Genomic DNA, 15,741 nt, shown 5'->3' on the forward strand with positions numbered 1-15,741 from the left:
AAGTGTATATCTACACTAGAGCTGCAAGGTGTAAATTCCATCTTGCGAAGACATACCAGTGCTAGTTCTGTTCAAGCGAGTATACTAAAATTGGAAGTGTAGCAATAGCTGCATGTGCTGTGCCAGGGGCTAGCTGCCTCAAACACGATCCTGTCCAAGACCATAGGTATATATTTGGGATGGCCAGCATCTCCCATCACTCGTTGCTGCAGCTACACTTTTCTTTTTTTAGCACATTAGCTTGCTCAGAGCTAGCACAGGTATGTCTACTCAAGCTGAAATTTACTCCTTCCAGGTTCAGTGTAGATATACCCATAACCAATTTCTGTGCACTGTTCTCACACCATTAGGCACAGACATGGCTGAAACCGTTTTGGGGAGCATTAGTGGGATGCTTCTTTGGCATGTTCTCCAAATTTAGCTGACTCATTTTATGTTAGAAGTGTAGTGTGTGCATGTGTGTAGGGCAGGGTGCAGGGGTGTGTATTTTTAGGTTCCCCCTGTTCAATGTACCACTAGCTGCGTGTCACAGTTTAGTCAGGGTTTGGTGGTGCAATGCAGACCAATGAAGGGTTATGTCACCACTTGCCCTGCAAATCTAGGCTGTTCACAATGCTTCCCTGTTGTAGATCCCAACCTGGGCTGCTCACAACCAGGCTACTTGTATGGAGATCACACATGGAGTGTCTACATGTAGCTGCAACCCTAGGCCAGCAGGTCTGACCTCAGCAGACTGCCAGCTACACACCAATTGAACTCTGGCTTCCACTAGCCTTGGTTACAACCAGCAATAAGACCCCAACACACTCCCAGTCCCAAAGTTTCCCCAAAGCACTGCTCTGAAGTGCCTGGCCCTCTCCTTGACAGCTCCAAAAATTTTTTTTTAAAAATGTTGCTTCTGTGAAGAGCTAAAACTACATCACAGCTTATTAACTTAAGTAGCGGTAAATGCACCCTTCCCTTTAAACACTGCACTGAGTTGGTTTATGCTAAAAGATAATTAATTACTCTCACCAGTCACTCTTCTTCCAGTCATAGCTGACTTTCCCTGTCAGGATCTCCCATAAAAGTACAAGATGCTGGCTTCCCTTGTCGTATGAGGTGAGAGATCTTTGCCTGAGCAGGTTTCTCATCTATATTCAGCACCAGAGACTTCAAACCACACCACCCTGGCCCTTTAGTTGAAGGACCCATCCTTCTCAGCTTTCAAGAGCTTTGTTTCCTTATGTTTGCCTAGTGATGGATGCCGAAGGTGTTTTCTCCTTGTTTATATCTTCCAAAGTTCAATTAACTTGTTTCAAGAGGCTGGATGACCTCAAGGTGCTTTTCCCTTCCTGTGCTTCCCATCCCCCTGCTGATTTGTATGTAAATGGAACTTCCATTGTTTCTGGTCACACCATGCTTAATTTACATAAGAGACGGGTAGATAGCCATGACATTCCCTCCTGTCTGGGCAGAGTGTACAGTGTACTAATATCCATGAGTATCCAAAATTCCTTATATAGTGTTAAAACATATATTTAACAGTTATATTAATCATCACTGTGTCATTAGCTTTCAGAAAAGACCTCACTCTATGCACTCTTATAATACAGTATACAATCAATTGATTCAATTGCTTATCCCTTGAGTTTCAGGCCCATGTTTTTATAGACCAGTAAACTCTTGAAATGGATTCTTCTGTAAGCAGGGTCTGAATGAACACAATTAATTCTCCTCTGAGAGCTAGCTGGGAGGGGGAGAGACTTCAGGAGCAAACTGTATTTACATTAACACACCTATTCTGCTCAGATATCCAGCAGATAGAGTGATGTTACTCAAAGTAATTAACTTTGGCTGGTATTGGGTTACAAATCACTTTAGTACTGAATGCAGGGATAGTGAAATGCTGTTATCAATGTGTTGTAATTATTGTATGAATGAAGGGGAGCAGAACTGTGCTTAACCTGTCCTAAATGACGGGTCACCCTCAGCTGAAAGGACCTTGTTAAGCCAGGGGTTTGAATGCCAGAGCCCTGTGAAAGTAAGAGGGGTGGGGACGGTTGTCCTAGCCAGGAGGTGTGGACTCTCCCTGAACTGGTTTAACCTGTTTCTCCCCACTGTTCAAAGAAAGAGCTAAATAGGCTTCATTAGGAGCATCTTTGTTATTTCAAATGCTCAATCAGAGCTGAAATCACTTGTGGTGCGACTGTGTTTCTGCCCAACCTGCTAAGAGATAAAAATCATGAAGAGACGGATCAGCAGAAGATGACTGATGGGCAGCTGGCAGGAGCAGCTGGTGAGGCGGCCAGTGGAATGAGCGGTTGGTGGGCCAGCCAGCCAGAGCAAGTGCTCAGAGGGTGGAGCAAGCAAGGTGCCGTCTTCCCTGGGTGGGAGGTGAGCTCACACAGATGTGCCTCTGAACCTTAGGTTCCCTCACTGAACAAGGACAGCCACTGTGAGTGGTGTATGGTGAGGGAGCAGAGGGGGGCACAATTGTCATAAATATAAAGGGAAATATAAATATAAAATCCGTCCTGGCCAGAGGAAAAACCCTTTCACCTGTAAATGGTTAAAAAGCTAGGATAACCTCGCTGGCACCTGACCAAAATGACCAATGAGGAGACAAGATACTTTCAAAGCTGGAGGAGGGGAGAAACAAAGGTTCTCTCTGTCTATGTGTTGTTTTTGCCAGGCACAGAAAAGGAATGGAGTCTTAGAACTTAGTAAGTAATCTAGCTAGATATGCGTTAGATTCTGTTTTGTTTAAATGGCTGATAAAATAAGTTGTGCTGAATGGAATGGATATACCTGTTTTTGGGTCTTTTTGTAACTTAAGGTTTTGCCTAGAGGGATTCTCTATGTTTTGAATCTGACTACCCTGTAAGGTATTTACCATCCTGATTTTACAGAGGTGATTCTTTTACTTTTTTCTTCAATTAAAATTCTTCTTCTAAGAACCTGATTGCTTTTTCATTGTTCTTAAGGTCCAAGGGTTTGGGTCTGTGTTCACCTGTGCAAATTGGTGTGGATTTTTATCAAGCCTTCCCCAGGAAAGGGGGTGTAAGGTTTGGGAGGATTTTGGGGGGAAAGACGTTTCCAAGCGGGTTCCTTCCCTGTTATATATTTGTTAGATGCTTGGTGGTGGCAGCAATAAAGTCCAAGGGCAAAAGGTAAAATAGTTTGTACCTTGGAGAAGTTTTAACCTAAGCTGGTAAAAATAAGCTTAGGGGGGTTTTCATGCAGGTCCCCACATCTGTACCCTAGAGTTCAGAGTGGGGAAGGAACCTTGACAACAATAAAGGAAATTTTGGTTGTGGAACTCAAGAACATGAGGTAGAGGACATCACCCCACACACTCTAGGGTGGGTGTTCTCTTCACAGTTTTATGATTATGAACCCTGCTTGTGGCACTTTCCCTAATTAATGTTGATGTCTCTCCTTTCATTAAAAGCTTCTTTTCTACACTCAGACTCTGTGCTTGCAAGTGGGAAAGTGTTGCCTCTCAGAGGCACCCAGGGGCGGTGTGTAATTTTCCCAGGTTACTGGGTGGGGGCTCGAGCTGGTTATGTGTTGTATTGATGGAAAGGAACCCCAAGATATTGAATGAGGCTCTGGTTGCTGCTGACTCCACCTGGCAGAAGGGTTACACTTCTGAGGGTTACCCCTCAAAATAAAGTTTATTCAAGCTGTGATGAAGTAAACTTGGAGTCAGGTGATGAAGGAAGCTTTTTCTTCCCCCCACTTGAGTTTGCTGAAATGCAAATTGTTCTGTTTCCTGCCACCTCCTCCCCCTGTTGTCTAGATGATTCTGTTTATGCTATGTGTAAATTGTGGTAAACACATATTCCTTTGTTTAGGATAGACGAGTTTAACAATTTCTCCTGATATAACTGGTTTACACACTCTTTAGTCACAATTCCAGCATAGGTTTCAGAGTAGTAGCCGTATTAGTCTGTATTCGCAAAAAGAAAAGGAGTACTTGTGGCACCTTAGAGACTAACCAATTTATTTGAGCATAAGCTTTCATGAGCTACAGCTCACTTCATCGCATGCATTCAGCATACATTCATAACTCTTAATACCCACATTGTACCTACATCACACAAGAATATTGATGACCAGTGAGTTATTAGTTTTCAAATGATACTTCACAAGGAATATTTGTACAAAGATTATTACAATAGCGTGTAGGACATGAGTGCAGGGGTGCTTAGTATCACATGGGATAATAACTTGAACGGATTCCATGCTTGTAAAACTAAACTGGGTTTTTATTAATAGAACTATTTACAGAGATGCTGAGAGCTGCAGATAGCATTCTAGCCATGTGCACGCTGACTGACTTCCTTGTGCTTCTTCCAAACTCTTTCCTCCTGCAACCTCCGGCCTCTAAGTTCCACGGAGATTACTATACCCCCCACCCCACCTCCTGCTGCAGAAGTGGAGGCCTTTTGCTTAATCCTTATACCCCCCACCCCACCTCCTGCTGCAGAAGTGGAGGCCTTTTGCTTAATCCTTTTAAATTTTACAGTTCGTTTACTCTGCTTTATATTTGCAAATGTCTCTTTTTACCCCCGCTCTCTTCACCTACTTTTCCAACTATGGATCACTGATACACATTTCCAAGTTCAGCTAAGGCCCACTCATTTCTTCTGCTGGCTTACAGGCTCAGGCCCTGTCCACACTACAGGAACTACAGCAGCACAGCTACAGTGCTGCATCTCTGTGCCACGGTAGTATCTCAGTGCAGACACGTCTTACAGTGACAGAAGGGGTTTTTCCATGGTTGTAAGTAATCCACCTCTCTGAGTGGTGGTAGCTAGGTCAATGGAAGCATTATTCTATCACCGTAGCCATGTCTACACTGGGGATTAGGTTGGAGTAGCTAAGTGGAGTTCAGGGATGTTGAATTTTTCACATTTCTGAGTGCTGTAGCTATGTCAAGCTAACTTTTAAGCATAGGCTAGCCCTATAATTAGAAACACAACAAACTTACTTGAAGGGTTTATTCATGAAAATAAATATGTTCTGTCACATCATTATAAGCTATGCACTGAATGTAAGTGCCTCATTTCTAGCTAGGTTCCAGCAGTGAAGAACAGTCAGAGTTACAGTAGAGTGTCACAAAATTACATTCACAATAATTATGCATAATGTTCAGTCAGCTACAATTTGCCATTTTTAAACTATATACAGTTCTTGGCAGATAGAAAAATATAAGAGCCCAAATCTGACCTGACTTGCCATATGACATGGAAATGACTCAATCTCACAACTTCCTGACCTAAATAATAAGGAAGGGTCTGATTTACTAGACTCAAAATAATGTGTTTATTCAACAATGTTCAGACCAATTTTTTTCCCCTTATGGAAATAGCACTTATTCTGCACAGGCCACTCTGAAAAATGTTATTCTGGCATGTACTTCAAAAGTGCTACTTCATAAGGGGGGCCATGAACAAAAATAAAATATTGATGAGTGCCTCCCAGACAAAATGCCTGGATTTTTATAGCACTTTCAGTATAGTCTGTGCAACGAGTATAATAGGATTCAGAAGCCAACATTAGTACTTCTATTAGCATTTCTGCAGCAGTGATCATTCCTACCCAATACTTAGCTTTGCAGACCAGGAACCTATGGCTTTTTATGATTCCCTGAACAAGGGATTTTGTTCTTAACACTGAAAGTATTTAACTATTTCACTACTTTTGCAGTTAGTATATTTTTGTGTATATCAAGAGAGATGGACAGCTGTTGAAGACATGACCTAACATTTCTAGAGATGAAGGTCAGCAATACGGTGTTTTCTACTTGAAGGTTTTCAAAGTCTATTGCAAAACCCAGTTGTTAAATTAAAAATTTACGATGTTGCACTCCCATTCTCGCATTTAGTTTCACCAGTGCCTGATGTCACCATTACAAATGATGTTGGTCTTACAAACTACCACACCATGGAGTTGCCTATTAATTACTTCTGTTAATTTTTTCCTTCATTTTGATTTTGCTTCCTTCCCATTGCATTTTTTGGCATTAAGAGCTGATGGAAATAGTTGGACTGAGGAAGCCCATATGCTGTTAGCAACAAGAAGTTTTTTTAAATGCACACAAAATGACTTGGGGCCAGAAGCTGTGCTACATATTCTTGAGCATCATCTACTGACACTGTATCTATTTCCTAAATACAAAAGTCTTTTGTACCTGTATAGATGTAACAGGTCTCCCCCTCTCCTGGCAATACAAAATCTCTCAGCCTCTTGTACAATCAAAGAAACAACTTACTCTGCTATTATAGTAGATATGACCCAAATGTTGTCCTGATACACTCCTGTATACCAGAGCTGGGCAACAGCAGATTTTTTGGTTTGCTGACAATTTTGAAAAACAATTGTTTTGGGTTGAACCGAATTTTTTTCAGAAAAATTATTGGCAAATCAAAAAGTCAGAAAAACTGTGCATCAGACAAAATGGCTTTCAGTTTTGAGCATCGAAAATGTTTTCACTGGTATCTTAATAAGTAAAAGAAAATTTAAAACAAAATCATTTAAAAGAAAACCTCAAAATGTTTCATTTTGAAAATGTCAGAACAAAACAGTTCAATTTTTTTCCGATTTTTAAGTGAGTTTTTTGCCTTGTTTTTTTCCGCCAGAACAATGTAATAAAAATGACACAAATTCATGAAATGTTTCAGTGTCACTAAATCTGCAATTTTTGACAAAAAAAAGTTTTGGTTGAAAAATTTTGCACAGCTCTGCTTTGTACTTCATGTATTTCCTCGGTGAATATTAAGGTACTATATGAAGATCAAGTATCAGAGGGGTAGCCGTGTTAGTCTGGATTTGTGAAAGTGGCAAAGAGTCCTGGGGCACCTCATAGACTAACAGACGTACTGGAGCGTATGCTTTCGTGGGTGAATATCCACTTCGTTGGATGCATGAAGATATTATTTCTATTTTACAGAGAGGGGAAAATTAGGCAGAAGTGTTAGCTATGCAGAATAGCCAAAGCCTGCAGCTGTGCCACACCTGTCAGATTCCAGCCCCCACTATCTCTCTTCCCCCATTCTGTTGGCCTCCCCATCTTGTCTCACTTCCAGTCTTCCTCTGCCCTACCTTAACTTGGGTGCTGAAATCAAGAACCTGGAATAGATTCCTTGTGGTGCTCCTACCATGCTAGTTCAGCTTCAGAGTAGGTTAACTGGTTCTCTAGTACTGCTGACCACAGGACTGGGCTACTGGGCATAGTAGAGATTTCCCTTGATGTCCCATTGCAATAGGGCTTCAAAGAAAAGTTGTCGTTTTCCCTGTAGTGTGGCTGCAGTTCCTGAGAAGCAGGAAAGGAGCAGCTGGCCTGCTTTGATGTTTCCTTGGGTAGAAAGCTCAGCTAGGAGCTGCACCACGGGTTGCAAGAACTGTCAGGCTATCACTACTGTCAAAGGGAAAAGGGAACAGAGGGTAGGGTCAGAGCTCCACTCCTGCATCTGCACTAGCAGCCTGTAAAGTCCACACCATAGGGGCGATGCACACTACTCTGCTGGAGGCAGGGCTCAATCAGAATTTTGCTAAGGAGTGGGCCAAGGCTGAATGTTCCTATGGGCTGCTGGACAACACAGTGGCTTCCCCCGTCCCTCCGGGTCCCACTCTTGCTTCTGCCCCCTGTGAATGTGTACAGTTCATAGGGAATGACAAACAGGTGTGGAAACAAAGCTCGCAACCCACAATATTTCCAGTGTGGGGGCAGTAGCCCCCCCAACCCTAGTTCCACCACCCCTGAAAGCAGTGACCCTTTGGCATGTCCAAGCCCAGCGTAGCTTAGCGAGTGGCCTAATCACTGGGGTGTGGAGCAAAGGGTCTCCCTCGAGCCTGGCTTCAGCCACTGTGGGGCCCACCAACCCACATCTAGGCAGCCAGGGCTCGAGCTGCCAAGCTCCAGGAATCACAGCCCCGGATCTGCCCCTCCCCTGGGGTGGGCCAAATTGGGGCCCGGGAGGCTCCTCTGCCTCATGCAGCTCAGGGGCTTCTGCTCTGCAATCTATGGCCAAGAGGAGAAGGGGCCTGGCTGGAGGGGATGAGGGAAAATCCAAAAGGAGACAAGGGCAGATAATTAAGTAATGAGAGGCAGAACTAAGCAAGAACTGGGATGCAAAGACAAGAAGCTTGCACCTGAAGCAGTGGAAGAAGTAGAGCAAGTATGGGGATTCCAAAAGGGTGGTGGCCTGAACAGATCAATGGGCAAGGAAGAAAAATGACTGATGTTAGCATTAGAAATCTCTACATCTGTTCCTAACCATTGTTTTTTTTCTCCCTAACTTCAGACAACCCCACTCCTTCCACTAGCTCACACCAAAACTTCTTGTCTTGGGGACCGTGTTTTCTCCCTTCTCCTTATATCCTCCTCTTCTGAAATCTCCTAAACACCTGCCCTTGATGGCTTGTTACCCAGCACATGAGCACCTTTCTCTATTGCCTGTTTCTATGCCAGTTGTCTCCATGTTGCCACCCTGGCAATTCATGCTTATCAGCGATCTTGCCACTTATTACTCCTCCCCTCTCAATTGTAATTCCTTTCCTCTTCCTTCTCACCCCAATTCCCATTTTTCTTTCTGGCATCCCCTTCATTATTCCTTCCTCGCCTACAGCTAATGACAGAAGAATCCCCTCCCCCACATCTCCAATCATTCTGCAAGATTTTGTTTTTGCCTGTCCTTATTCCTTTCCATGCCTTACATGTCCTATCTGTGCACAAACACACCCCTTTCTCAGAATGCATATGGATCCCACAACATAAAAGAAAATTGGGGTGGGTGCAATGTCTTGGTGATCAAAGGTAGCAGAAGGAAGAGACATTTATCAGAAATACCACAGAACACCCAGCAAATACAGAAGTAGAATCACTGTTCACTGTGGTGCACCGTAGTTTAGGGCAGGATATGCAAGCTGAATTCCATTGCCTGGTTTCCTCATCAAACAAAGTCTGGAATTTTATCTGAAAATGCACCGAGAAAGGGGGTAGGGAGTCATTGACTAAATCTTGAAAAGAGTTACCACTTTTAGTCTCTAAGGTGCCACAAGTACTCCTTTTCTTTTTGTGAATGCTGACTAACACGGCTGCTACTCTGAAACCATTCATTAGACTGCATTTCTGACAACATACAGGGGTAGCCAGAAGGCACCAAGAGCCTTCTTATGTAGCCTCACAATAGACGAACTACCATTTAAACAAATAAGGTTGAAGATTTCTCAAAGTGAGTGATAGACGAGGAAGGGCGGGGTTATTGTTAAGGCACTGCATTGGGACTTAGGAGACCTGGTTCCATTCCTAGCTATGGCACAGACTTCCTATGTGACCATGGGAAAGTCAATTATTTAGTCACCTAAGTGGGAGAAGGAAGTGCTTTAAAAATCATTGTCCCTATCCAGACACAATCCCCCCAGCACCCATCTGGGTGCATTTGCTGCAGCCAGCCTGAATGGTGCCCCATCTAAGTTTAACCCTTTGTTGACAGTTTTGTGTAAAATACTAATGCTAATAATTCTTAGATACATTTCACCAAACCTCTTCCATAGCAATATTTAAGACAAGAAATGCCCCAGGTAGGAAACATGATCAGAAATCAACATCTCTTCTCTGATCAGTCACAAAAAAGGGCATATTAGTCTCTAGTCTAACATTTACAAAGCTAGCATTTACAAAAAGAGCCCTTTGCAATGGAAGATAAGAATCATTATTTTCATTTCACTTACACAAACTGAGGAATGGAGGGGTGAAGTGATTTGGCCAAGCTCACAAAGCAAGCATGGACATGGACACAGATTTCTCTGAAAGCATAGGCCCTGCCAATGCATGCATCATGGTGCTAATGGGGCAGGTTCATGCTGTGGAATGCTGATTTTGGGCTCGGGAAACAAGCACAGACTGGTGGGACCGCATAGTGTTGCAGGTCTGGGACGATTCCCAGTGGCTGTGAAACTTTCGCATGCGTAAGGGCACTTTCATGGAACTTTGACTTCCTTTCCCCTGCCCTGAAGCACATGAATACCAAGATGAGAGCAGCCCTCACAGTTGAGAAGCGAGTGGCGATAGCCCTGTGGAAGCTTGCAATGCCAGACAGCTACTGGTCAGTTGGGAATCAATTTGGAGTGGGCAAATCTACTGTGGGGGCTGCTGTGATGCAAGTAGCCCACGCAATCAAAGATCTGCTGATATCAAGGGTAGTGACCCTGGGAAAAGTGCAGGTCATAGTGGATGGCTTTGCTGCAATGGGATTCCCTAACTGTGGTGGGGCCATAGACGGAACCCATATCCCTATCTTGGCACCGGAGCACCAAGCCGCCGAGTACATAAACCGCAAGAGGTACTTTTCCATAGTGCTGCAAGCTCTGGTGGATCACAAGGGACATTTCACCAACATCAACGTGGGATGGCCGGGAAAGGTACATGATGCTTGCATCTTCAGGAACTCTGGTCTGTTTCAAAAGCTGCAGGAAGGGACTTTATTCCCAGACCAGAAAATAACTGTTGGGGATGTTGAAATGCCTATATGTATCCTTGGGGACCCAGCCTACCCCTTAATGCCATGGCCCATGAAGGTGTACACAGGCAGCCTGGACAGTAGTCAGGAGCTGTTCAACTACAGGCTGAGCAAGTGCAGAATGGTGGTAGAATGTGCATTTGGACGTTTAAAGGCGCGCTGGCGCAGTTTACTGACTCGCTTAGACCTCAGCGAAACCAATATTCCCACTGTTATTACTGCTTGCTGTGCGCTCCACAATATCTGTGAGAGTAAGGGGGAGACGTTTATGGTGGGGTGGGAGGTTGAGGCAAATTGCCTGGCTGCTGGCTACACGCAGCCAGACACCAGGGCAGTTAGAAGAGCACAGGAGGGTGCGGTATGCATCAGAGAAGCTTTGAAAACCAGTTTCATAGAATCATAGAATCATAGAATATAAGGGTTGGAAGGGACCCCAGAAGGTCATCTAGTCCAACCCCCTGCTCGAAGCAGGACCAAATCCCAGTTAAATCATCCCAGCCAGGGCTTTGTCAAGCCTGACCTTAAAAACCTCTAAGGAAGGAGATTCTACCACCTCCCTAGGTAACGCATTCCAGTGTTTCACCACCCTCTTAGTGAAAAAGTTTTTCCTAATATCCAATCTAAACCTCCCCCACTGACTGGCTGGGCTACGGTGTGAAAGTTCGCTTTGTTTCTCCTTGATGAAACCCCCCGCCCCCTGGTTCACTCTACTTCCCTGTAAGCTAACCACCCTCCCCTCCCCCCTTCGATCACCGCTTGCAGAGGCAATAAAGTCATTGTTGCTTCACATTCATGCATTCTTTATTCATTCATCACACAAATAGGGGGATGACTACCAAGGTAGCCCAGGAGGGGTGGTGGAGGAGGGAAGGAAAATGCCACATAGCACTTCAAAAGTTTACAACTTTAAAATTTATTGACTGCCAGCCTTCTGTTTTTGGGGCAATCCTCTGTGGCGGAGTGGCTGGTTGGCCAGTGGCCCCCCCACCACGTTCTTGGGCGTCTGGGTGTGGAGGCTATGGAACTTGGGGAGGAGGGCGGTTGGTTACACAGGGGCTGTAGTGGCAGTCTGTGCTCCAGCTGCCTTTGCTGCAGCTCAACCACACACTGGAGCATACTGGTTTGGTCCTCCAGCAGCCTCAGCATTGAATCCTGCCTCCTCTCATCATGCTGCTGCCACATTTGAGCTTCAGCCCTCTCTTCAGCCCGCCACTTACTCTCTTCAGCCCACCACCTCTCCTCCGGTCATTTTGTGCTTTCCTGCACTCTGACATTATTTGTCTCCATGCATTCGTCTGTGCTCTGTCAGTGTGGGAGGACAGCATGAGCTCGGAGAACATTTCATCACGAGTGCGTTTTTTTTTTTCTTTCTAAGCTTCACTAGCCTCTGGGAAGGAGAAGATCCTGTGATCATTGAAACACATGCAGCTGGTGGACGAAAAAAAAAGGGACAGCGGTATTTAAAAAGACACATTTTATAAAACAGTGGCTACACTCTTTCAGGGTAAACCTTGCTGTTAACATTACATACATAGCACATGTGCTTTCGTTACAAGGTCGCATTTTGCCTCCCCCCACTGCGTGGCTACCCCCTCAACCCTCCCCCCTCCCCATGGCTAAAAGCGGGGAACATTTCTGTTCAGCCACAGGCAAACAGCCCAGCAGGAATGGGCACCTCTGAGTGTCCCCTGAAGAAAAGCACCCTATTTCAACCAGGTGACCATGAATGATATCTCCCTCTCCTGAGGATAACACAGAGAGATAAAGAACGGATGTTGTTTGAACACCAGCAAACATACACTGCAATGCTTTGTTGTACAATGATTCCCGAGTACATGTTACAGGCCTGGAGTGGTAAAGTGTCCTACCATGGAGGACACAATAAGGCTGCCCTCCCCAGAAACCTTTTGCAAAGGCTTTGGGAGTACATCCAGGAGAGCCGCGAATGCCAGGGCAAATTAATCCTTTCACATGCTTGCTTTTAAACCATGTATAGTATTTTAAAAGGTACACTCACCGGAGGTCCCTTCTCCGCCTGCTGGGTCCAGGAGGCAGCCTTGGGTGGGTTCAGGGGGTACTGGCTCCAGGTCCAGGGTGAGAAACAGTTCCTGGCTGTCGAGAAAACCGGTTTTTCCGCTTGCTTCCTGTGAGCTATCTACAACCTCCTCATCATCATCATCTTCTTCATCCCCAAAACCTACTTCCATGTTGCCTCCAACTCCATTGAAGGAGTCAAACAACACGGCTGGGGTAGTGGTGGCTGAACCCCCTAAAATGGCATGCAGCTCATCATAGAAGCGGAATGTTTGGGGCTCTGACCTGGAGCGGCCGTTCGCCTCTCTGGTTTTCTGGTAGGCTTGCCTCAGCTCCTTAAGTTTCACGCGGCACTGCTTCTGGTCCCTGTTATGGCCTCTGTCCTTCATGCCCTGGGAGATTTTGACAAAGGTTTTGGCATTTTGAAAACTGGAACAGAGTTCTGATAGCACGGATTCCTCTCCCCATACAGCGATCAGATCCCGTACCTCCCGTTCAGTCCATGCTGGAGCTCTTTTGCGATTCTGGGACTCCATTATGGTCACCTCTGCTGATGAGCTCTGCATGGTCACCTGCAGCTTGCCACGCTGGCCAAACAGGAAATGAGATTCAAAAGTTCGCGGTTCTTTTCCTGTCTACCTGGCCAGTGTATCTGAGTTGAGAGCGCTGTCCAGAGCGGTCACCATGGAGCGCTCTGGGATAGCTCCCGGAGGCCAATACCATCGAATTGTGTCCACAGTACCCCAAATTCGACCCGCAAGGCCGATTTAAGCGCTAATCCACTTGTGAGGGGTGGAGTAAGGAAATCGATTTTAAGAGCCCTTTAAGTCGAAATAAAGGGCTTCATCGTGTGGACGGGTGCAGGTTTACATCGATTTAACGCTGCTAAATTCAACCTAAAATCCTAGTGTAGACCAGGGCACATTCTTACTAGCACTCCTCCTGGCAGGGTGGGGTAAGGAAAAGGATGGGTGATGGCCCTTTTGTCATGCTTGCAGGTGGAGCTGGCCAGCAGTGAGGTGGAGACACTAATGTAAGTTGCAGCTGGAAAATTCCTTTTGCATTTTGAGGAGCTCAGCAGATATTGTACCCATCTGATGCCTCCTAATGTTTCTATTTAGGCTTTGAGACTGCACCACCCCCCAGTGCAAACCAGTGCCTTAAAACTGAGACAAATAATTGTCATTATTATTGCGTTGCCTCTCCTGCACTTTCCTTGTTTTAACGATTTTAGTGAATACCAAAAGAATGTTATCTTCTCTCACAGAAGTGCACACACAACTACCTTTGCATCTCTCTAATTTGGGCCTTGGCGGGAGGGGTGCGGGGGAGGTGGGGGGGGGGTATCTGCTGGCCTTTCAGCACAACTCATGAGAGAGCCAAGACTACGCTAATGATCTCCTATGGAACAGAACAGCCAGAGAGCAGTGTACTCTGGCTGCACCCCCTGCCTCCCTCCATGAGCCAGCCTCCGAAATATGCTGGATGGCTCAGAGTTAGCTAGGATAGAACCCTTGCACCAGCCCTCCACTGGCCAGGGAACCTCCTTATGATGGGTGAACTATCTGGGGGCCTCTAAGACCATTTTATTCTGCCAGAGCAGTGTAAAGGGGCCACATCTTGAGGCAGAATTGGGGACCATAAGATTTCAAACTTCTGATTTTTAAAAGATCTCAACATTCAATTAAAAATGTAGATGGACTATGGGCCATATTGTGCAATGAATGGACAATTCTGCCTAATAATTGCTGGCACGTGTCCCTACATGCTAAGCACCTATAAGGATTGTAACCCCCACATTACGTTAACAATGGGATGTTAGCCTGTAATCTGCATCATAAATGCATCATGAAGAATCTGGAACAAAAGCCGCTGATACACAAAAGAAGCTATTTCTTTTGGTAGTTGAATAGATGCTGACAAATTTTAATAGCTAACACCAGAGCTGAGGAAAACTCCAAAATATAATGCAGTATGTGCATTTACAGTTACCATATGTTGTTAAAACTGAATGAAAAAATTAAAGAGCAAATTTCCAAAAAGGTGCAAGAACTGAAATGCCAGCAGTGCGTGCACGTGAAGTAAAAGTACACACAAGATAACACAAAGAGGGCTTGTGTGAACCAAACATATGCATGACGAGCAGCCTGCAAGACAAAATATGGATATTTTGGGTTGATATCAGCATGCACTGTCTAGTTTCAGAGTTTCAGAGCAATTAGATATTTGCATTTACAGAATAAGTAAGGGAGGCTAGAAATGCTTTAAGCATAACCGTCAATTGGCTGGTAAGCCATCTGCTCAAATATAGAATGGCAACTCTACACGCAGGATGGAAGGACACAGCATTTCGGACTCGGAGGGTTAATAGACAAAGGCAAAAGTTCTAGCAATGCTGAAACTCTTGCTACAAAAGTCAATGAGATAGAGGTTTGAGTGTTGCAGATGCAGTGCATCAGCATTCAGAGGAGCAAGCATACCAGAGAGACAGGTTTGGCAAACAATCTATCAGCAATGAGAGGGGAGCTGAAACAAGAGAGCCCAGCAGCATAGTCATGTTAGATCAGTCATTGTCAAGGCCAAGATGGCATTAGGATACTTAGACATGAGATGTTTCCAGAAAACTCTTGGGGGCCCCTTACTAGTAGCCAGTAAGCCAACTTCTTATTTTCTAGATGCTCTTCTGGAGAGAACTAGTCTTTGCAACATACTGAGTGCCTCTTTAGAAATACAGGAGGCCTTCAACTCTCACTGGCTACACCAGTGGAACTCAAGCCCCCAGAGTCCAGGGAATTTTGGATCCAGAGCCAGGTTTTGCAGTTCAAACTTCTCTCTTATTCAGAGCCTGAAGTATAAATGCCACATTTGAACACCCTAATTGACCATCTCCAAAATTTGATCAAACCAAAGATTAACTTTATTATCTATAATTTATATGACTTTAGCACCAAGAGGCCCCAGTTGAGAGCAAGGCCCCATTGTGCTAGACACTGTACATAAGTGTAGTAAGGGACCATTTCTGCCTCAAAGAGTTTATTACTATAAACAGAGAGAATAGACAAAGGGTAGCAGGGGAAATAGAGGCACAGAGAGGTGAAGTGACTTGCCCAAGGTCACACAGCAGGTCAGTGGCAGAGTTGCAAATAGAGCCAATGTCTCCTGACTCCCAGTTCTGTGTTCTATCTACTACCCATAC

The 15,741-nt window shown here is 44.9% G+C and overlaps 1 protein-coding gene across 1 annotated transcript; it reads right to left on the reverse strand.

The window, feature by feature from the left end:
* Positions 1 to 11,488: 11,488 nt before the first annotated feature.
* LOC142071744 (uncharacterized) lies at positions 11,489 to 13,086 on the reverse strand. The gene is made up of 2 exons (XM_075127335.1): positions 12,529 to 13,086; positions 11,489 to 11,939 (listed from the first exon to the last, which is right to left on the reverse strand). Exons 1-2 carry the CDS (start codon positions 13,079 to 13,081, stop codon positions 11,785 to 11,787), a joined length of 708 nt encoding a protein of 235 aa, XP_074983436.1. The 5' UTR covers positions 13,082 to 13,086; the 3' UTR covers positions 11,489 to 11,784.
* Positions 13,087 to 15,741: the final 2,655 nt, after the last annotated feature.

The sequence above is a fragment of the Caretta caretta genome, chromosome 4 (genome assembly GCF_965140235.1).
Source record: "Caretta caretta isolate rCarCar2 chromosome 4, rCarCar1.hap1, whole genome shotgun sequence".
Taxonomy (NCBI): Eukaryota; Metazoa; Chordata; order Testudines; family Cheloniidae; genus Caretta; species Caretta caretta.